Consider the following 22,581-nt stretch of genomic DNA (forward strand, 5'->3'; position numbering starts at 1 on the left):
CATTTTAACCCAACTTCCTGAGGCTGAGGCTGTGGTTCTTAACACTGAGACCAAGAGTGGTGCTGGTCTTCTGTCCAAACATGTAATTAATTACATTTGATTGCATCCACCTGCCCCTCCAGGTGGATCAAATCAGTCTTATCAGCTGTACTAAAAAACCCCAAACCAACAAGATAGTGATGTTGTAGGTGAGATAAAGATATAATGTTCATGTATGTGTTTGTTGAGGGGGGTGGGGAGGGAGGAGAGGGGGTTAGTTCCCAGCCAAATCTAACTTGAACCTATATAATGCCATAAGTGGTGAATCTTTGGATGTGTCTCCGACTGAATTTATTTACATTTTTGTTTCTTTGTTAACTTCTTGTGATATGCCCAATATCCAACAATAAACTTGACTGACTCACAAATGAGTCTTCACAATCTCAAAAATTTGTCTTAAATTTAAGTCTTACCAGTGCATTTTCTTCAAATCCTCATAGTTGTAGTCATTGTTTAAACAAAATAGTAGCCCAAAACCTGTTGTCATTTTGGTTTTAATAATGGTTTTATGATCTCGACAAAATAAGCTAGCAGCTAGCTGTCACACAAAAGTGGAAAGCAAAGGGCAACATTTCCCTCTAGTACAAAATCTGCAAAATTAAAATGTTGAAATACTGTACTTACTGTAGGTGCATTAAAGTAAAATGGTTTATTTTGATTGCCGTGTTAATGGGTGTTATCGTCTCACAAAGAATGCAATGGAAATGGAAGATATTAAAACAAATTTAGTGCAACAACATACTTTGGGTTTGTCTTTTCTCAGAAACCAGATTTTCATATAAATAATGTCTGAATAAAAATGTCAGAAATAAACAGAGAGAAATGTTTTGTAGATCAAAAGGAAAAAGGGGCCATTTAAAGTGTTCATGTTCAGGACAGGCTGCCATTCAACCGTGCTACGTCTGCTTCTAATCTTCCCCACATCTTAATGTGTGTGAGTGTGTGAGTGCCTTTGTGCATCTACGCATACTATTGGTTCTTTGTATGTATTTAAGCATCTGGGGGTGTGTGCATGCATACTGTGCTTTTGTGCATGTGTGTGTTTGTGTGTAAAGAATCCATTTGCAACCTTTCAACACGACTACTTTGGCAATTCAAATAGAAAGGGTCTCTTGACCTTTTTTAATGCCACAGCACGTGCAGACCACACACAGTATACACAGCCACTCCAAATTACTGATGGCTGTGAAATGCCATGCACCTCTAGTAGGTAATGAGGTAGGGCCACAGCAGGGGAGGCAGCAAAATATCAACAGTGACTCACGATGGGATAAACTGGATTAGCTTTAATACTGCTGCAGCCGAGCACAGTGTTCAGTCAACCTTCTGAGGATAAGCAAAGGTTATAAAAATTTGTAAATTCAGCTGCTGTATAGAGGATGTGTTTGGAAGTTAGACACTCTATCAGAGGAAAGCTGCAGCTACAGTACTGATTATTATTATTATTTTATTTTATTTAAGTATTTTTAAAGATGCATTAAGTGTCTTTTTCAGCACTTTGGGACAGAGCAAGAGCAAGCAAAGAGACAAACAGCTCGGACATATTATTGCGTTATAAAGCCGTTACCGCTAACAGTTAGCAAACAGATGCTTATTGACATATCCAGCAGAGTAATATTAGCATTCATTTGGAGGTGTGTTTATGTCCACCTCATGATTACAATTCCAATATTCACTTTTCCTTTTAGCTCTCTATTTGAGCTAACTCTCCATTTGGAGTGACTTCTTTACAATGTAAAGCCCCTACACCCCCATAGTCCACTTACACAAGTGTTTTCTTTTATGTTATCACTGTTATTAGGTCATAGAGTTTGGTCACATCATGTAATTCCAAGCAAAGCTCCACCCAACCTCAACCTGACTAGAGGTCTAATCAGCCAAAGTATTAATAACACCTGTGTGGAGAGTAAAAATGAGAGGCATTACCTGACAAGGTTTGTTTAAAATGAACAAGTACTGGCTTCCTTGTACAAAACCAATATATAATAATATATAGACAAGGCAAAGCAAGGCAAGTTTATTCGTATAGTACATTTTATACACAAAGTGCACAAATCAATTCAAAGTGCTTTACATAATGCATTGAAAACATTAAAAAAGAAAAACAGAGTAGACATTACAATGCAAATGAAAAGAATAGAATCCTTAATAGTATTAAAAGTTATTAGTATTCATTAATGTTTTTTTTTTTTTTACAATTTCAATAAAGAAGAAATAAAAGTAATAAATACTAATACTCTAGATGCACAAACACATATATACTCTCAAAAATATAGGTGGATAGATGCCTTAAATATTCACACAAATTGTATTCCACAAGCCTGATGCAGCTCTGTGCGCACGCACACAAATAGATAATCATAAACACAATGAAGCATGACATTGATGCATACACATATGCTGCAAAACCACACACTGATACACACACACACACACACACACACACACACACACACACGCGTAGACACATCAGGTTGGAGGGTAATGGAGGTCTGAGTGGCTCGGTTGGTCGACTTCATTTGTTTCCTATCATACTGGAACAGATCTGAGTGCTCAATGTCTACACACACACAAACAAACACACAGTCATTGGCCAGGCCAGGTAAAATTGCAGATGTAGAGGATTTGTCACAGTAAGCAATGCAGCATCTGTCATTTGAGCTTTTCTATAATGGGATTAATCTCTCTCTCTTTCTCTCTTGCTCTCTTTTCTGACACCCATTCTGTTTATTATCCTCCCCTCTTCCATATATCTGTTCTTTTTTTCTTCTTTTTCCTCTTCCTCTTTTCCCCTGGCTCCATTTTTCTATTGTTTTTCCTTCTATTCATTTTTATCCTTTCTCTCTTCCTCTTTTTCTCTTCTTGACTATCTCTTCTTCCTCTCTTTTCACTCACCCTCTCTCTTAGTCCTTCTCCCTCTCCCTGCGCTCATTCATAGTATTTCTCTATCAGCCGTGTGATTCCATTCATGCAGTTGAGTGCCAACGTCGTCTTAGCGATATCACTGCCCGACAGCATGCTGGGAATTCTTGCTGTAGTGTTTGATATCGTGCTCTCACACAAACACTTAGACACACACATACACACATTTGCTGGTGATAAAGTCAGAGCAAATGTGTGTGTTAGGTAATGAGTAAGTTATAATTTAAGTGCGACAGATGTAGATATACAAAGAGAAATATGAATTGACCATCTAGTTGATAGCGCTGCAGGCTCACTGCGAACGACACTTGATTCTATCGCTCCTCTAAAAAAGAAGATAATAAAACAAAGAAGGTTAGCTCCATGGTATAACCCCCAAACCCGCAAATTATAGCAAACATCACGGAAACTTGAAAGGAAATGGCGGTCCAACAACCTGGAAGGATCTCGTTTAGTCTGGCAAAATTGTCTAAAATAGTAGAAAACATACAGGAAGGCCCTCCGTAATGCCAGAGCAGCTTACTACTCATCATTAATAGAGGAAAATAAAAACAACCCGAGGTTTCTTTTCAGCACTGTAGCCAGGCTGACAGAGAGTCATAGCTCTACTGAACCATGTATTCCTATAGCCCTCAGTAGTAACAAATTAATGAGTTTCTTCAATAATAAAATTTTAACTATTAGAGAAAAAATTCATCAAGTCCTGCCTTCAACCGGTACTGATTTATCTTCAAATACAGGAATCTTAGAAACAACTGTATAACCTGATATATATTTTGACTGCTTTGTTCCTATCGACCTTCTTCAACTAACTTTGACGATTAATTCATCTAAGCCATTAACCTGTCTCTTAGACCCCATTCCAACTAGGCTGCTGAAAGACATTTTACCCTTAGTTAGCACTTCTTTACCAGATGTGATAATTCTGTCTTTATTAACAGGCTATGTACCACAATCCTTTAAAGTAGCTGTAATTAAACTGCTTCTTAAAAAGCCTACTCTTGATCCAGGGGTTTTAGCCAATTATAGACCTATATCTAACCTTCCCTTTCTTTATAAGATCCTTGAGAAAGCAGACGCCAATCAGTTGTGTGACTTTCTAAATAATAATAGTTTACTTGAGGATTATCAGTCAGGTTTTAGAGTGCATCATAGTACAGAGACAGCACTGGTGAAACTTAGAAATGACCTTTTAATTGCATCAGACTTGCCTCTGTGCTTGTTAGATCTTAGTGCTGCGTTCGTCACCACTGATCATCACATCCTATTACAGAGACTAAGCTGGCACTAAGCCGGTTTAAATCGTATCTATCAGATCGATCTCAGTTTGTACATGTTAACAGTGAGTCCTCCAAGTTAGTCACGGAGTTCCACAAGGTTCTGTGCTTGGACCGATTCTATTCACCTTATATATGATTCCTCTTGGCAATATTATTAGGAAACACTCCATAAACTTTCATTGTTATGTGGATGATACCCAATTATATCTATCGATCAAGCATGCCTTAAGGACATAAAGACCTGGATGACCTGCAATTTTCTAATGTTAAGCTCAGACAAAACTGAAGTTATTGTACTTGGCCCCAAACACCTCCGAGACACATTATCTAAAGATATAGCTACTCTAGATGGCATTGCCCTGGCCTCCAGCACCACTGTACGGAAACTCTGAGTTATCTTTGATCAGGATTTATCCTTTAACTCCCACATGAAACAAACGTCAAGGACTGCCTTGTGCATGCATTTGTTACTTCTATGTTGGACTATTACAATTCCTTATTATCAGGCTGCCCGAATAAGTCCCTTAAGACTCTCCAGCTGATCCAGAATGCTGCGGCACATGTACTGACAAGAACTAGGAAAAGAGATCATATTTCTCCAATATTAGCTTCTCTGCACTGGCTTCCTGTGAAATCCAGAATAGAATTTAAAATCCTTCTCCTCACCTACAAAGCTCTTAATGGTCAGGCACAGTCGTATCTTAAAGATCTCATAATACCTTATTACCGGACTAGAACACTGCGCTCCCAGGATGCAGGGTTACTTGTGGTTCCTAGAGTCTCCAAAAGTAGAATGGGAGCCAGAGCATTCAGTTATCAAGCCCCTCTCCTGTGGAATCAGATCCCAGTTTGGGTTCAGGAGGCAGACACCATCTCAACATTTAAGAGTAGGCTTAAGACTTTCCTCTTTCATAAAGCTTATAGTTATGACTGGCTCGGGTGAGTCCTGAACCATCCCTTAGTTATGCTGCTATAGGCCTAGACTGCTGCAAGACTTCCCATGATGCACCTCTTTCCTCTCTCTTTCTCTCCCTCTCCATCTGTATGCATTTTTATCCCCTTACTGCATGTTACTAACTCGACATCTTCTCTCTCTCTTAGTTCTGTGCCTTCTCATTTCTCTCCTCTCTCCTTCTGTCACTTTCAGCAGGTATTTCTGCCTCCGGAGCCGCAGAGACTGGATCTGTGGTTGTGGGCCACCTGCTGCCCCCGTGTTCCTGCTCGACAACTGCTACTACAGTTGTTGTTATTGGCTCTGTTACTGATGCTGACATTATTTTTCCTATAGCTGTCTATTATTAATTTATTAATATTAGCACTACATTTACATTTCTGCCCCACCCTCCCTTTCCCAAAACCTCTCTCTCTCTGTCTCTCTCTGGCCGCCCACCATTGAGTCTGGTTCTGTCTGAGCTTTCTGCCTCTTAAAGGATTTTTTTTCTTGCCACTGTCGCCAAATGCTTGCTCATGGTGGGATTTGTTGGGTCTCTGTAAATAATATTATAAAGAGTATGGTCTAGACCTGCTCTATAGGACAAGTGCAATGAGATAACTTCTGTTATGAATTGGTGCTATATATAAATACAATTTAATTGAACTGAATAAAAAAGTGCTTATTCAGTTTCTCTTGTTTCGAGATAATCCTGTTACAGGATCACTGTAAATTATCAAAATCCAGTTTGTTTTACTTATTTGAAAAGTCAAAGGGTGTTAATGTCCAAGCTGCTTGGCTTTTTGGCATCAAAGAAAGAAATCTAGCAAGCAAGGCAAAAAACATAGGAAGAGTGTAAAAAAGGAAAGAAAGTGGATAATAGAAGAGACAGATCTGGGTCAGAGTGAGTGGGAGAAAATTATTGTTACTTTAAATGTTCTATATAGGAATACTCCACAAAAAAATATGTTTTGGGTATCAAAGACTTGCAGGCTTGAAAAATTGCCCTAAATGTTTGTAGTTAGTCCATTTGTATGGAGGGACAACTCCGATCATGTGCTTACCTTGTAAATATTGGTGACTGTAAAAGGAAGGGTTACCATCAGATGCATCAACCAATTTACTGACTAACAGTCCTAAGAAAAAGAAATGAGTCTGTTGCCACAGATGGACTTTGATAATGTCATGACAGTTATTCACCTCTTGTCACCATTTACTTTATTTTCAGATATTAGATAAGCTTTAGAAATAGGGACATTTCAAAAAACGGGATAAAAAGTAACTATAGTGAAAGGTGGAGATTTAAGGAGTGAGAATGGAGAAAGAAGGTGAAAAAGAATAGTAGAACTAAAAAGAGTGAGAGATATTGACATAGAGAGAGAGTGCTAATAGAAAGGATATAGAGATGAAGGAATAAAAACTTAAATACAAAGAGGCAGAAAGAGATGATAAGAAATGGATTGAGAGAAAGACATGAGGAGAGGGAGACATTTGATTTTTGAAAATGCTCTACTGCTTAATTATTGGTGGTTAGCATATTTTTGCAAATGCATTGGCAGCGAACACACTCTTGTCTTGCCAAAAGTTAAGCTAATTAATTAGCTAATAAAGCTAATTTAAAATGGAAAAGAGAAACAGAAATAGAGGGACTGAGTGACATTAGAAAACACCAGAAATAAACAAGGATTTCTGTGTCCTTTCGTGACCCCTGGGTGCAGTTTTTATTGATGAACGACGTCTGATACTGTTCACTTACTGAAAGTTTGTAACAAAAATGTAAAAAGAAAACATTAAAACAACAGAGAATAAAAGGAAATGGGCAACCTAGAGGTGAACAAAATTGCCTCTACCTCCTAGAAAAATTAGCAAAGGGCTTCATTCACAAATTTCTTTTATATTTAACTTCTCTTTTATGTCCAACTTTTCTTTTATCAACGAGTTATCTTTTATGTTTTCTGTATTTTACAGCCTAAGGTGTATACTTTTTGACTGCTTGACTAAATTAAGTTATGTATGCCATATTTCTTCGGTCTACATATAGAATAGTTATCTGTTGCCACCTCTTGGTGTATGGGTGTGTTGACTGGTTATCCCCTTTCTATCGTTTGTCTGCAGGTACTACGCTATCTGCTGCCAGCCTCTGGTCTACCGGAACAAAATGACACCCATGCGAGTGGCTCTAATGATTGGCGGCTGCTGGGTTATTCCCACCTTCATCTCTTTCCTGCCCATAATGCAGGGTTGGAACAGCATCGGCATCAGCCATGTGGTAAGTACTGTAGTGTGTGTGTGTGTGTGTGTGTGTGTGTACACCAGGGGAAATTCACAATATGCAAGTTTATGATGGTAATATACTGATAAGTGAAAATAGAGGAGAGAAAAACAAAGTGATGAAAATGAGTAAAAAGTCACAAGTAGAACAAAATATGTTTTACATAAACAAAAAAACTATTAGTGTCCACATGTGCTGCAAAACAAATTATAGTCCTGAGGAGCATTGTTTACAAGAAGGAGGAAATGGTTCCTGTGTTGCTATGGAAACAACATCAACATGTCAGACAGAGACAGAAAGACAAGGCCACTGACACCACAGACATGGAGTCAAGCTGTGTCTCTATTTCAATCTGAAAATGTAAAGTATTTAATAGATGAGTCAGTGTTATGAGTGTCTTGTTTGTGCAGTGAGGTTTGTTTAATGTCAAATAAAATGTAAGATAGAATACAGAGAGAGGGGATGAGAATAAATATTCTGGTGTTGAAACTGAGACATCACAGAAACAAAATACAAAAGGATATAATTTGAAAGTATTAGAAGAGAGGTTCCCCCAGCCTGGGGTCAGGCTAAATCTGAGGTAGAAACAAGCTGATTGAAAGTATAAGAAAGAAACATTTTGAAATTAAGGTTTCATTCTTTACGTTGGAAAGGGCACTTTCACACAAGGTCCCCTACTTGGTGTTTCTGAAGCTTTCAGTCACATCTCATGGCCTTCCTCAGTGGGAACAGTTGGTCAAATGCAACTCAGTCCAGTGAGAAATAAAATTCTGTTACACAAAATTAGGTTTTTTTTTCTGACTTTTCTCTAAAATTAACTTTTTTCTTGTTAAATACTTTACTTAAATACTTTATTCCCTTCAGGCCTGTAAAAAGCATTCAAATTAAACAATCCAAGTAAAAATCGCAAGATATTGATTTGTTTCAAGGGCTCACAGACAATAAAAGTTAGGAAGACTGAATTAGAATACAAGCAACTGCTTCTTCCCTCAGATCATGCTGTGTACATAAAGCAGAATAAAAGAGGTAGAATGTAGAGAAAGAGGTCCAAATGTCCTTATTATTGGACCTGAGAGTCCTCTAAAGACAGCAATCTCTGCGACCTTTAACCGCTAATATCCACCTGTAACTTATCTTGTCTGTATTTTTCTATTCCTATTAAGAAATTTGAGCAATCATTCTTTTTCTGTTAGGAATTACTTCTTAAATCTTTCAAATATTTAATAATCTGAAAGTGCTGAGAAATGAATCCATGCTTTTGTGTCTTCACGACTAGATTACTGGAATTCATTATCCTCTTGCCTCAGCCAAGGAGCTAATGCAGATGGTTCAAAAATGCTGCAGCCTGTTTTATAACAAAGTGCAGGGAGCACATTACTCCAGTGTTGGCCTCTCTCTGCAGGCTGCCAGTAGAGTATATAATTCAATCTAAAATGTTTGTTATTACCTATCAGGCACTACACGGTGAAGCCCCTGAGTACATTGCTGAATTGTTGTGCCCATATAGTAACTTAAAGTCTCTCAACTTTGCAATAATTTACCTCTCATTTTTAGATAATCCAATTCAATTAACATTTTTTTAAAACTTGTCAAGACTCACTTATATTACTGATGTTTTTGCTCTTTTGTTGATTTTATATCTGTTTTGTTACTTCCATTGTGTTGTTTTCCTGTTTTTCACTATCCTGCCTGTTTGATATATCGTCCAATCAAATGCTCTAAAAATGTATACATGATATGAAATTGCTAAAACTCATGAATATATGCAGTATGTGATGAGTGGGAAACTTGTTAGTGTTATTTGGGGGTATTAAACATTACATAACTGACCATATCAAAGTCAAAAGGACATTTTTTTTTGCAAATTTGTGAATGAAAAGTTTGAGGAAGTCAGTTACTAAAGACAAGATGGCTGTTCTGAATTAAATGAACAATGCAATGTAGAGCAAGAAGAAGAGTAGAGAGATAGGCAGAGTGGTGTGCAGACAAAGACAGATGACGACATGAGTGTGTGAGGAGAGAGAGAGAGAGACTCCCCAGCCACTATTAACCTCACACGCCCCTGTCTGCCTTTATCTGAATGCCAGCAAAAGTTACTTCTGAGCTGACTGTGAACAGGAGGACTGGCTAGCTCATTTTTGGCAGCATTGGCAGTAACACACACATCACACACACATCGTTGCCTTCCTCTCTTTCTAACACACACATACACAGAAGTTTACAGCACAACAGCAGTCTAAAGTTAGTGCTGTGCACAGCGCTGTGCAGCAGCGGTGGCAGCATCTCTCTTTGGGTGTAATTAGAGCTGTTGAATATTCTGAGTAGCCAGTCAGCTCTGGCACAAACTGCAGCTCCAAAACTCAACAAAACAACAAGAACTCACGTGCCAATAGAGACACATGCAGTCACTGTCTATTTTTAGTTGTGTCTACTGTTTTTATGGCCTTGTGGAATACACAGAATTTGCCACTATGCTGATATATATCATGAGACCATAGAAATGTGTCAACTGAGATTTTCTGTGGCAGAAAGGATCTACAATCACTCAAGTACTGTACTTAAGTACAATTTTGAGTGTTATGATTTTCTGCCACTTTATACTTCTACTTCACCACAAATCCGAGGAAAAATATCATACTTTTTACTCCACTACATTTAATTAATATCTAATTACTAACTAAAATTAGCCCCACCTTTACCCACTGCAACATTAGAGTGATGTACTCATTAATGCATCAATAATTATAATCCAATAATATAACTTTAAGTATATTTTGATGCAAATACTTTTGTACATTTACTTAAGTAAACGTATGAATGCATGACATTTCTACATTGTGGTATTGCTACTTTTACTTAAGTAAGAGATCTGAGTGCTTCTTTCACCACTGGAGATTTTGCCAAACTGTGTATAAAGTGTAATCTCTCCCTTTTAATACGTAGTATCTTGTATTATATCAGGCAACATTGCAAATCACAGAGCAGGACTGCTTTATGGATCTATTGGGGTCACAGAATTTTTGCATCAGTGTGATGAAGAACCTTGATTTGTCAGGTGTTTTCTGTCACCTGGATTGGTCAAAAGCAGACATTGCCACCCACTTATTTAATCTATTAATGATATCTTAATTGAATTCAGAAATCACTGTATAAAATGACAAACTGTTAAAGATCTTCCCATCAGATCATCAGATTATCACCCACCCCTACTTGTGTTGATCAAATACCTTAACTGAGTTAGTTTCATATTGTGGCTATGGTTACAGTTCTGATATTATCTTGCCATTTAGAAACATTTAGAAACCTAGCCAATTTGAGAGCTTATTTCTTATTTTATTTTTTTATTTTTAAGTTTTTTATTTAACATAACAGCAGATTAATGTGCATGGCTTGACCTTGCCCTTCTTTTGCTAAATTAAAGGCAGAACGAGTAGGATTATCAATGTATCGATTTATACAAAAATAATCTTTCTCAATCATCACTTATGACCTACTAGAAGTGTGTGACGGTGTCAGTATCTGCAGAGACCCTGCCCTCTGCCTGTATTTTCTTATTTTTTCTTATTTTGCAGTGTTCGGGCGTTTCTGGGTGCCAACCTTTAGGCAGCTTTGTAGCTCCCAGCTATGTGAGACTATAGATGTATAAAGAGCTGCTCTTTCTTTGATTTGTGGGTCTGTTTGACCAAGAGCGGGGTTGCGCACACACACTGGCAGAGCAGAGGCCGACAGCATCAAGTGTTGCTTTCGGCTACATGTTCACACAAGGCCGCCTTGGCAATGTGGCTCCTCCCCGCAGTGTTGTGTAGAGGTGGATGTGTTTGTTTGTGCTTTAGAACGTAACCGCTGTGAAACAATCCAAAAATAATGTTTTATTTCTCTGATTCACTGCTTTGTCCTTGCTAACACCACTCTCTCTCTCTCTCTCTTCGTTCATTCTCTAGCTCTCTCTCTCTCTCTCTCTCTCTCTCTCTCTCTCTCTCTCTCTCTCTCTCTCTCGGGGAGGGGTCAACTTTGACAAATCCTACTCATTCTGCCTTTAACAACAGTTTACTGTTTCTGACATGCACTTAAAAATCTAATGGACCAAGTAAAGAAATTAATTTTCACAGTCTATGTGGATATATGTTTATGTAAAAGCTGAATTGCCCTCCATAATTGAGTGAAGAAACAAAACTCATTCTAAACATTTATTAGCATATATAAATTGTCAATTTACCAAAAATACTAAGCATTCTCAGTATAGGCAGGGTAAGATGATTTTAAAATCGTTATAGAAATGTCTGACTAAAGCCAAAGTTTATACCCATAAATAGATCATAAAATATTCAGCACTCAGACAAAAATGCCTCATTCCTTATTACAGTTTTGATTTGTCTTAGCATGCTCAGTTAATTAGCAATCAAATCAGTTGACTTTAATATTCACCACATGTAGCATATACAGACTATGGAGCTTCAAAGAGATTCAAAGAGATTCAAAGAGATTTGGAGCAGATTTCTGAGATATGATTCCCAAAAAATGTTAAGGTGTCTTCAATGAAGGTCATTTTTTTCCACAGCTCAAAAGATTAAGGGAGAATGAGTGACAAGAACTGCTTCCAAGGAGCCCTTTGGCAAGACTTAAGTGGAGCAAATCCATATCTTACAGAAAACAACTATAATCACTGAGAAGGAGCTCTGTTAACTGTACCTGCATGAAGCACAGATTTAAAAAAAAAACCTTTATTTTATCATATTTTTTACATACTTTTACTTTACTCTTATCATTGTGTGCATTCATGTGGCAGGGCATGTAACCTTAACGCTCACACTGAACACTTAAACATGCCCATTCTGCCCATTCATAAAAACAACTTCAGTTTTACACACGAGGGAACACACAGGAACAATATGGATTGATCTCTGTATTATTCATCTCATAGCCCTGAGCCGTAGTTTCCCACAGAGATAAGATGATAGCAGAGGAAAAACTGTGATTAATGGTGACGTGCAGAGCCTCCCTCTCCCTCAGGAGCGGTGTTCCCCTTTTACAATGGAGACTCAGCTGAGCAGAGCGTGGGATTTTAAGTGGGTTGGAAGTCTGGAGGCATTTCATGGCATAGCAGGGCAGAACTGTCCAGTAGCTCAACCTTTGTGGATACTTGGGGACTTATTCCTACAAACTGTGTATTGTTCTCAAAATTCCACCTTTTTAATTAAATTGATGTGTGTGCATGTGATTGAGTTGAGTCGTTTGTGCATGAATATAATACTAATCTGTGTCAGGGCAATTGCATTTTAATTTTAAGTTTATCAAAGCATGAAATAACACTTTTTATTCATCCACTTCTATCAGCTAAGAACAAGATAACAATGCTACATAAAGCAGTTTTTGAATACATTACAGTACTCAGATTACTTGTGGTAGCAATGTTTTCACGTTTTATAATAAGTTAGAATCAGATTTGAGTCAAGCAACCAGTGTGTCTTAGCAATAGCAATATTGGTCAGTAGGCCAGTCCAACGAGTCCTCATTCAAAATCTCATTCATAAATAAATGCTCACCTGTATGAGCATTTTCCAATCTTTCACCCCTTTGGTTCTGGTATGGTTATGCTTTAGGCAATTAAAACTACTTGGTAAAGTCTGGGGAATGAATGTAGCCATGGTAAACAGAAATCCACATGGCTGTTGGTTGAAGGGGGCTGTAAATCCGGAGAATGTAGAGCTGAGCCTGACCAGCTGAGTACAAGATGTCCTAAAATGGCCACCGTACAGAGGTTAAATCCTTTTGATTAAGGTAACAACAAGGCCCTTCCTCTGGCACCACCCTCAAACCAACCTTTAGGTTCTTAGTGCTACTAGCGGTAAGGATATGAGAACGGCAAAGTCCTTTCAATTTTCCATCCATTCAATAGTTTTGTTTTCTGATTTGTAATGACCATTAGAGCCTCACAGGACCAATATATGGTTATTGACTTCTAGTCTTGATACAGTGACGTCAGCCGCGTACTTTATTTTGTGAGACTTTTGTGTTTTTTATTGTTGGGATAATCACATCTCTAAATGCTACAACAGGCTACTAACAAGTTTCATTGCAGCTGTTCTTACACATGACGGGGCATGAAACAATACAACAGAAATGCCTCTGAATCTTGACTTGAGGTGCTCGTCTAACTGTCCTCTCTGATGTGACTTCTTTTACCAGATTGAGGAGAGGCGCCACAGCGAGGGCAGCAACTCCACGTCCTGTGTCTTCATGGTCAACAAGCCATACGCCCTCACCTGCTCTGTGGTGGCCTTCTACATCCCTCTGGTCCTTATGGTGCTGGCCTACCAGAGGATCTATGTTACGGCCCGTGCGCACGCCCTGCAGATCAGCATGCTGCAGCGGGCGGGAGGAGCCGGTACCAGCACACCGGGTACTTCTGGGGTCGGTGCCGGCACAGACTCTGCTGACCATCAACGCAACCACCGTATGCGAACAGAAACTAAGGCAGCAAAGACTCTGTGCATCATTATGGGGTGTTTCTGCCTCTGCTGGGCGCCGTTCTTCATCACCAATGTGGTGGACCCTTTTATAGACTACACAGTGCCAGACAAGCTGTGGGCGGCCTGCCTGTGGCTGGGCTACATCAACTCCATGCTGAACCCTATCCTCTACGCCTTCCTCAACAAGTCCTTCCGCCGTGCCTTCCTCATCATCCTGTGCTGTGGGAGGAAGAGGTACCGCAGGCCGTCCATCCTGGGGTCCGGCGCTCCCTGTACAGCCACGCAGATCAATGGCTCCACACATGTACTCAAGTAAGTTCTCTAAATCATTTTAATGTTCAGGTCTGGTTCCATGTTACAAAACTGTACTCCTTTAAGAATTACTGAAAAAAACATAATAAAGAAAGCAAAGATATCCGTTTACCTGTGTGATGATCCATAGCAGTTCCTGTTTTATACTCAGGATACATTTCCTCAGTGGATGTGCAGAATTTATGTAGTGAAATCATGTACATTGTTTTTTGTTGGAGTTTTTCTGTCAAAAAGGTCATGTAAGTAAGATAACGTACAACTCACATAGAGCAATATGGTATTAGGGCAATTCTTGTCATTTTGAAAATATTCTGGGAGAAGAGTCATAATTGTATAAAAAATAAGACTGAAGTGGTCATTTTAAAGTAACAATGAGGTTGTCATGAATAACAGAACGTCGTATTATCTGGTGGCTCGTGATGCTAGTCACATCAGTGGCCTCCATTTCTGAGTACTTGAAACTGTGACCAGAAAGGTGAGTTGCTGTTCTAAAACAGAGCATGAACCAATTTGCTAATTGGCTAAAACACATAAACCTGTGGTATAGCTGACCCTGAGCAAGAAATGATATAAGCATTGTTTTCTATTCATAGAGATTAGCCACTTTTATAGGCTGTTTAATATTTTTTCTACCAAAGAAAACAATCTGCACTGACTATCTAGAGGTTCCGTTCCCCCTTTTATATACTTTATTCTCCTGTTCATGTTAGACCCAAGTAGTGCCTCCACAATCATCTTTTTACAGAGTAATTACCAGTAACAAGTGTGTGTTTAGCTGGCTAAAACATGCAAAAACACTGGTATAGTCAGCAGAGACCAATTCTGTACAAATACTGTCTCTTGTAGCTGGCTGCTGTGTGGCTTCCCTTGAGCAATTTTATAAATAGACTTTTCAAGTGGCATTAAGATTTCTTGGACTTTCTAGCCACTTAAAAAGTAGCACCTCATCGCCTGTAGTGTGAGTATATCTCTGTGACAGTTTAATTCAGTGTCCTTCGCCTGTTGTGTGGAATTTGTATTTCTGATATCATGCTAGTCTTACCATTTCCAGCAGTTCTTCTCTTAGTGAGATCTTCTGACTGAGTAGGAGAAGATAATCTACAACAATTATGTCATTTATATAAATACAGACTGGAGACAGCCTTCCTTTGCTGGAGACTGTTGAAGTTTTTTGACATTCATCTTAATCTTAGGAAAGATAATTTCATCATTGCTCAGGAATCAAACATGGTCTGAATTTCTGAGTGATTATTTGTAGATTTATTTAAACTGTGGGACCACTCTGAGACCGCTTTAATGAAGAGAAATATTTCAGTATGTTAAGTCTAATTGTCAAGGTATTGTATCTCTCCCTCCAGTAGGCTTTCCTAACATAACTACAATGGCACATTAGGTTTCATTTGAATTATATTACTTACTTATTATAATGTATGTGTGTGTATATGTTAACCTTTACACCAAAAAAACTCATCTTAAAACTACAATTTCACTACACTACAACTGTGTGTGTCCTCTATAACACACACATTATGGCTGGCAGCCTTTTCAGTGTGAATCAGTCACTTTCAGTAACCTTATCACGCTGCAGTAGCACTTCCTCCAAGGTCCCTATTCTTACTTGTTCATCCAGTGCACTTGATGAAGGTCAGAGATTACTTAACTTCAATTCAGTTTGCAATTACTTCTTATAAGAAGGAACTTTGAGCCTTTAGACATTGAGACATCACTGGAACAGGGTGTTATGAATAAAGTTATTAATGATTTGAATTATCTTTCCTTTTTTAAAATGGCTATTGCAGGTCAGAAATTATAATAACTACATGTGCAACTATGGTGCGCTTCTACCATATGTTCGATTATTTAGTTCCAACAGGAAGTGGACATATCTATATCTACATTTCTGCTTCTGAGCAGAAAAAAAGATCTACCAAAAATGTTCTTAGACAGAAAGACAATAAAGACACATAAATGCTTGAAAGGAGACTATATCAATGTATATGGTTTCACTTAAAGTAGTGTGTAGTTCAAGAAACATCATCCTCTTGCACACTGCCGTTGCAATCCTTTGAGGCTTGTATTTGAGCTCCAGAAACAATGTGTTTGAGTGATTTGACTCTGTGTGGAAACCATATGGTTGCTGTTGCAATATCAAGGCAGCAAATGTACTATTTTCATAATGATAATGAATAATAATAATTTCAAAATGGTGTTGACATCCTGAGACATTATGGAGCTGGTGCTCATTGTAAGCAATCAGTGAGTGTGTTTATACCAACACAGAAGCCCTGATCAATTCATGTCCATTCTGCCGACAGTACGCAGAACATTTTCATTCCCTCTCTGACATTTTTGGAGAGTTGTTACTGGGGATAGAAAGCAAGCTATTAAAGTGAGCCTGCCCATATGGGAGTCATCTATACACTCATTATTTTACTCAGAAGTGAGTACTACTGAAATAAAATTACAATTATTTACCCAGGAATAGTAATCCCTGGGGACCACCAGTGATTTGTAATATTTTCAGAGGTTGTCTATTTTATTAATCCTTAATTCCACGGCAAATTACCAACTGTATTTAACCAAAAACAAATTTGATCTATATTAGTCCTGCATCAGTGGCATTTCAGTAATTTAGCAGCATTTTTATTTTTCTTGCAAAGATTCCCTATTTTTTTTCATGCTTTTTTCCGTCCTCTTCCAAGTTGAAAATAAGGCTGAAGGGAAATGATAAATATAAATTAACCCATGTCTTGGTGCCATTGGTTTTATTTCTTCATTGTTTGGGGTCTCACAGACCCCACTGCTGTATGTTTAAAAAGACTTACAGCACACTAACTAAAAACTAAAACAAAAAAAGGAAAACCCAATATGTAGAAAGGTATAAAAGTGATAACCCTACGCTTTCTCACAAACGTGGCTTGCACATTTGATGAATGTGACACAATACAGAAATTACCATAAAGCATTATTACATCAAATAATGAAATATTCCATGTTTTATATGTTATATGGACAATGCATGAACAATTCTATATTTTTGTTTGCCAAAAAGTCATTTATTGTTAGTTAAAGCTGTTAACGAGGACCCAGAGTCTCCATGGACCACAAACAGAACATTAGGGTTAATAATTAATTAAAAATAATATCACGGATAGTATTTTGGGTGCAAATCTAGTTGCTCAGCAAGAAAATGTCCTAGGGAAGCTCAAGTCTAGTACAATAGCAAAGCTCAATGATGAAATAAACAATATCATGGCAGTATTTGCTGGGAAACCTTTTATACTTCAACAGGCCAAGTATAAACGTTTTGGAATGAGGCTAATATTGTGTCATATGATAACATTCACAGTTTCTTGTCACATGAAATACATGTACCGAATCAAATAAGGTCACCAGGTAATACTACTACATCCAAGTGCCATGGTTTATACCTTTGATGAAGTAGAGAACTTCTGACAAATTGCTATATTAACAGCAAACATCAAAACTGTAACCACAGTTAGAAACAAGCTGCATGCGCACAGGTACAGGTGAGGCATGTTTTCGTAAATGTTTATCATTCCTATTATATTAACTGCTGTGTTTATCAATCAATGAGCTTTTATTGGTATCATGAATCTTGGTGTACAAATGGTTCAGATTTGAGATAGTTTTGAGCAAAATTAAAATAGAAATGTGCAGTAAATCACAATTTCTAATTAATTTACACTGCATACCTGCAGTGAAAATGAAGCTCTCTGATCGCCATTAGTGTCATACATATTTTCCTGCAATTTCCTCCACTGACAGATATCCATTTTACCATCATTAGCTACAGTGCGGGGTGCACGGTGGCAGAGCGGCTACAGCTCCTGCCTCCCAATAAGGAGATCGTGGGTTCGTGGGTTCGATTCCCGGACCGGACCAACATCACACAATCTCTCTGGGTGGAGTCTGCATGTCCTCCCCGTGTTACCTATGCATTCTCTCCGGGTTCTCCGGCTTCCTCCCACCGTCCAAAGACATGCATGTGTAGGTTAATTGATAACTCTAAATTGCCCGTATTGAATGAATGTGTGAGTGAATGGTTGTCTGTCCTTGTCTGTGTCTGTGTTCGCCCTGCGACGAGTTGGCCACTGTCCAGGGTGTGCCCTGCCTAAGGCCCGAAGTCACTGGGATAGGCTCCAGTCACCCGCGACCCCCTAACGGGGACCAAGCGGTAGAAAATGGATGGATAGCTACAGTGCATGAGTTTCCAACAAATGCAATACCACGCTTTACATAATAAAAAGTCCTTTAAAAGTTGGGTTTCCTACCTGGTGACATTTCTGAATGTTATTACCTCTGCTCAAGATATCTGCTAGCAATATTTGACTATACTTTTGTGCTTTATATAAGACAGGAGTTATACACACACTCTCTCATTATACCACCTAGTCTGCCATTGATAGGAACTCCACGGTGCACTGAGACACCTCTACGACGGAAGACATCCATTAGTCTGCTTTGATCTCCCATAGGAAAGCTATGTGGGCTCTTCAAAAGCACAGGGATGTTGTTCACATCATCACAACCTTCAGCTTCCCCGTGTTTATAGTCTATCATGGACACACATGTTACACTCTTACAATCGCACAACTGGTAGATTGGTACACCAAAAGGCTACGATGTACAGGGTTAAGTTCCTTTTGCGGCCTGTCATAGTAAAACACTTGACACATAAAGATCATGCTAACACACACAAAGTTGTACATACACAAAGGAGATTCAACAGTGCAAGGACGTGAAGGCAGCCAGCTGCACACTCACACACTGTAAGTGACAATCAAAGTGATATATTAGTATATTAAGGTCTACATATATGACACATATGTGGTATATGATTTATGATTCTTCTCTGCTTCCCTTTTGCCCTCATGTCTCAGTGATGGTAAAAGCATGTCTTTTGCTTCAAAGAGAAAGATTTTCAGTGGCTGCTGGATCAAAATAATCATTAGTGAGAGGCTGATAGGATAGTTAATCAATACCAATAGTCTAGTGATCACTTGAACAGGTTATAATCGTCCAGCCAGGGTTCAGGCAGATCACTGCTCATTGCTGTATGAAGATACAAGTAACTTGTGTAGAAGGAGATGTGTTCTACTTGTGTTGTTGCTGTTCCTATTGGTTGGTGAATGATAAAGGTTACAGATACTGTGGGAAAAAAAGTAGGAGAAAACGTGAGTCCATATTGGATATTTAGCACCATACTGCAGGATAACTTAACTGTGACCTTATTAGCTCTACTGAAAGACATTAACCAACTTCTGATGACTTGATTGAAGACATTCAGGATTTCTATATATTTCTGTGGATATTGTTAGGGCAAAAGAGAAGAGGCTGAAACAAAACTAAGCCTACAGCCATTCTAGCGGCTCTGCGAGGCATGGAACAGCAGTACTTTGAGCTAATGATAACTTAACAATGGCAACGCTAACATGCTGATGTTTAGAAGGTATAGGCAAAGAAAAGCAAGGGAAGTTTATTTGTATAGCACCTTTCAACAACAAAGCAATTCAAAGTGCTTTACATAACACACCAAAAGATCGCCATAGTGAATAGGATTCAGCGTATGGGGACCATGGATGTCTGTATAAGATTTGGTGTCAATCCATAAAGTAGATTTGGTGCGTGACACCTGTAAAAAACAAACAAACAAAAAAACCCTACTGTATACAAGTCCATCAAAAATTAAGTCACACAATACTTCCTCAATATACCTTCCCTCAAGTACCAAAACTTTTAGGCTACCTTGCCTTTATCAGGTTGGTATAGGATGCTGTTTCTGGGTTCTAAATATAGAATTGATCAATGAGTAATGTGGCTTTACAAAATGATATATAAAATACAAAACATATACGACAACATTACAAAATATAATATTTATTTTTAACAGTCTTGTCAATGGGTAAAAAAGGTTGAATCACCTTTTCAACCTAATTTTTCAAAAAACAGTATAACCAAATCAGGGTTAAACATCTCGTAACGTTAAACTCCATTCTATGACATGAAAAATACACATGTTTATTTAGAACAGAAGCTTATTTTAAATCATAGAGTTCTTAACAAGTGTGGTTTGTGTCTGACAGCAGCAGTGTACTTCTGAAGTCAGCTGAGCTCAACATAAAACTACAAATTGGTGAGTGATAATTACAGTTCATTTCAGATGGCCCCTTAATGAAATGGCACTCTTCAACATACATGTATAGACTAATGAAGCTAAAAATATGACCAGAATTCTGGCACCATAGCTGTAAAATGTCGGGCTGCCAAGTTTTTTCTTATAACTGAAAGTGGTACATGTGACTTCTTAGTGACATTTGTTGCTGGAATGATAGGAAACAGCAGATGCACAATCACTAAGTATTCTAATCAGGAAATTAGCTTTTCATCATCAAATACTCGTACACACCAACCCATTAAAGCAGTAGACCTGAAGATATTGTGAATAGTTTTTTTAGCAGTTAAGTCCTGCTGTTCCAAGTTAATTTAAATCAGTTTTTACCATTTCCTCCTTTCAACTGATGGACTTTGACTGTTGAAACAGGAATTAGTGAGGTAACCAGATTGTGGTAATCAGCTGTCAGTTTGCTGTATTTGTTGTCTCCATTATTGGCTGTGGAGTGTCTGTGCTGCAGAGATCACATGTCAGTCAAACAGTGTGGGCGGGACTATGGCATCTTCAGTTTTTAATTCCTTTGTTTCACTGTCTATTTTCCTCTGAAGTGTTCGGAACAATGTAATAGCTTTCCTGAACTGGATAAAGGTTGAATCATTTTTGTCAATCTCACGTAGTACTTTAAAAACAACACATTTCATTTTTTTCATTTCAAGTTTCCCCTCACCACAGGTTGCACATATCTATGGGCTGTGAGCAGTTCAATAAAAGAGTACCCTTGTCAGATTGTCTCCTTTGAATAGTTTTAAGAAGCCAGTAGAGGTAATACTCTTCAGTATTTCACAATAAACAAAGATTGGAAAAAGCTTAGAAAAAATAAATATAATTTGTAGAGCAGAAATGTTTCCTTTCTTGTTCCTCATCTTGTGACTCCTCAGATTTATCTTGCAACCCCTAGTGGTTCCCCCAGGCTGCGAATCATTGCTTTATGGGATAGCGATGAACAGAATACATGAATCTGAAAACAATAAAGATACAATCACTCAACACACACTCACAGTCCCACCCCCACAGCATGTACACAGTTCAAACAAGACGCCAGACACAGTTAAAAGTCAAAGAGTAAAAGTGTGTTTTAAGATTTTTCATTGATGGATTGAGATTGTGTGTTTATAAGAAGCCACTGAATATGTGCTGCAGCTTTTTGGACGGTGCCAAAGTATAGAGAGTTATGAGACTGTTAGATATAAGAACATTAAGGACTTTTTGGAGTTTGAAACGTAAAGCAAGATCCTAAGAAAAACTAAAAGAAGATATTGACTTTTTATTACAGTACTAGTAATGATTGTGGTAATGAAAGGTGGTGTTTAACCTCTTTGTTCTAAGAAGAGAAATTTGGAAAGCAAAAAAGGTCTATAATTCTCAACTCCAGTTGGTTTGTGTGAGTTACTAATTTAGAATCTCAGACTGAACTCCTCAGATGCTAATTAGGATCAGACAGACAGCTGCAATCTGAGATTAACACGTCTGAGACACATGAAGAAATTAAAGCGGTCGGTGCAAACACAGCCGGATTAATTTGTCTCTAGTGTGAAGAATGCATTGATCCTGACCCTGAGAATTTGTCCTTGCCACTTACAGTGACAGGCATTTCCCCCAGGAGGTCGTAATCTTAATCGTAGTCTTTAACCTGTCTGACCTGTATTTATCCAGGAGGTGCCCTTCCAGGATACAGGGGGTTTTACAGTTACACATATCCCACTGTACTGTTTGTGTATGGTAACTCGAGTATGGTTAAAGGAAAATGTCTTTTTTCTTGTTTGTTTCTTATTTGATTCTCATACAGTTTTTTTCTTTTTTATTTAAACATGACCACACAGAATTTTCCTTTAAGGTTACAGACCTAAAACCATTTGGTTAAGACTAGAACAAGACTGTGGTCATGGTTAAACAATTCCTGCTGGTTTGAATGGAAATGCTTTTATGGCCATCCATCACCCCACTACACCCTCACTTTTATTGCAATCTATAAATGTCACACTACTTCTTGCACTGACAATGAATGTTGCTATTAAACATAAATGTCCACTAATAAAACAGGGTCATTGCATATGAGTTTAATTCATCATTTAGACTAAGGTTCTTTAATGCATTTTAACCACTTCACATTTAAACATGTGCATACGCACACTTTCATCTGCTAAGAGCACAGTGATTTC

General features: G+C 38.2%; 1 protein-coding gene across 5 annotated transcripts in view; it reads left to right on the forward strand.

Annotated features, from left to right (window-relative positions):
- Nucleotides 1-22,581, forward strand: part of htr4 (5-hydroxytryptamine receptor 4) — a 177,556-nt gene that overhangs the window by 109,722 nt on the left and 45,253 nt on the right. For 3 of the 5 annotated variants that reach the window (XM_044205691.1, XM_044205692.1, XM_044205693.1), the window contains exons 5-7: nucleotides 7,288-7,441; nucleotides 13,631-14,226; nucleotides 20,337-20,383. In XM_044205691.1, the coding sequence (XP_044061626.1) occupies nucleotides 7,288-7,441; nucleotides 13,631-14,226; nucleotides 20,337-20,383 (797 nt within the window). The remainder of the gene's footprint in view (nucleotides 1-7,287; nucleotides 7,442-13,630; nucleotides 14,227-20,336; nucleotides 20,384-22,581) is intronic. The other 2 variants (XM_044205694.1, XM_044205695.1) reach the window with 1 other exon arrangement.

The sequence above is a fragment of the Siniperca chuatsi genome, linkage group LG8 (assembly GCF_020085105.1).
Source record: "Siniperca chuatsi isolate FFG_IHB_CAS linkage group LG8, ASM2008510v1, whole genome shotgun sequence".
NCBI lineage: Eukaryota > Metazoa > Chordata > Actinopteri > Centrarchiformes > Sinipercidae > Siniperca > Siniperca chuatsi.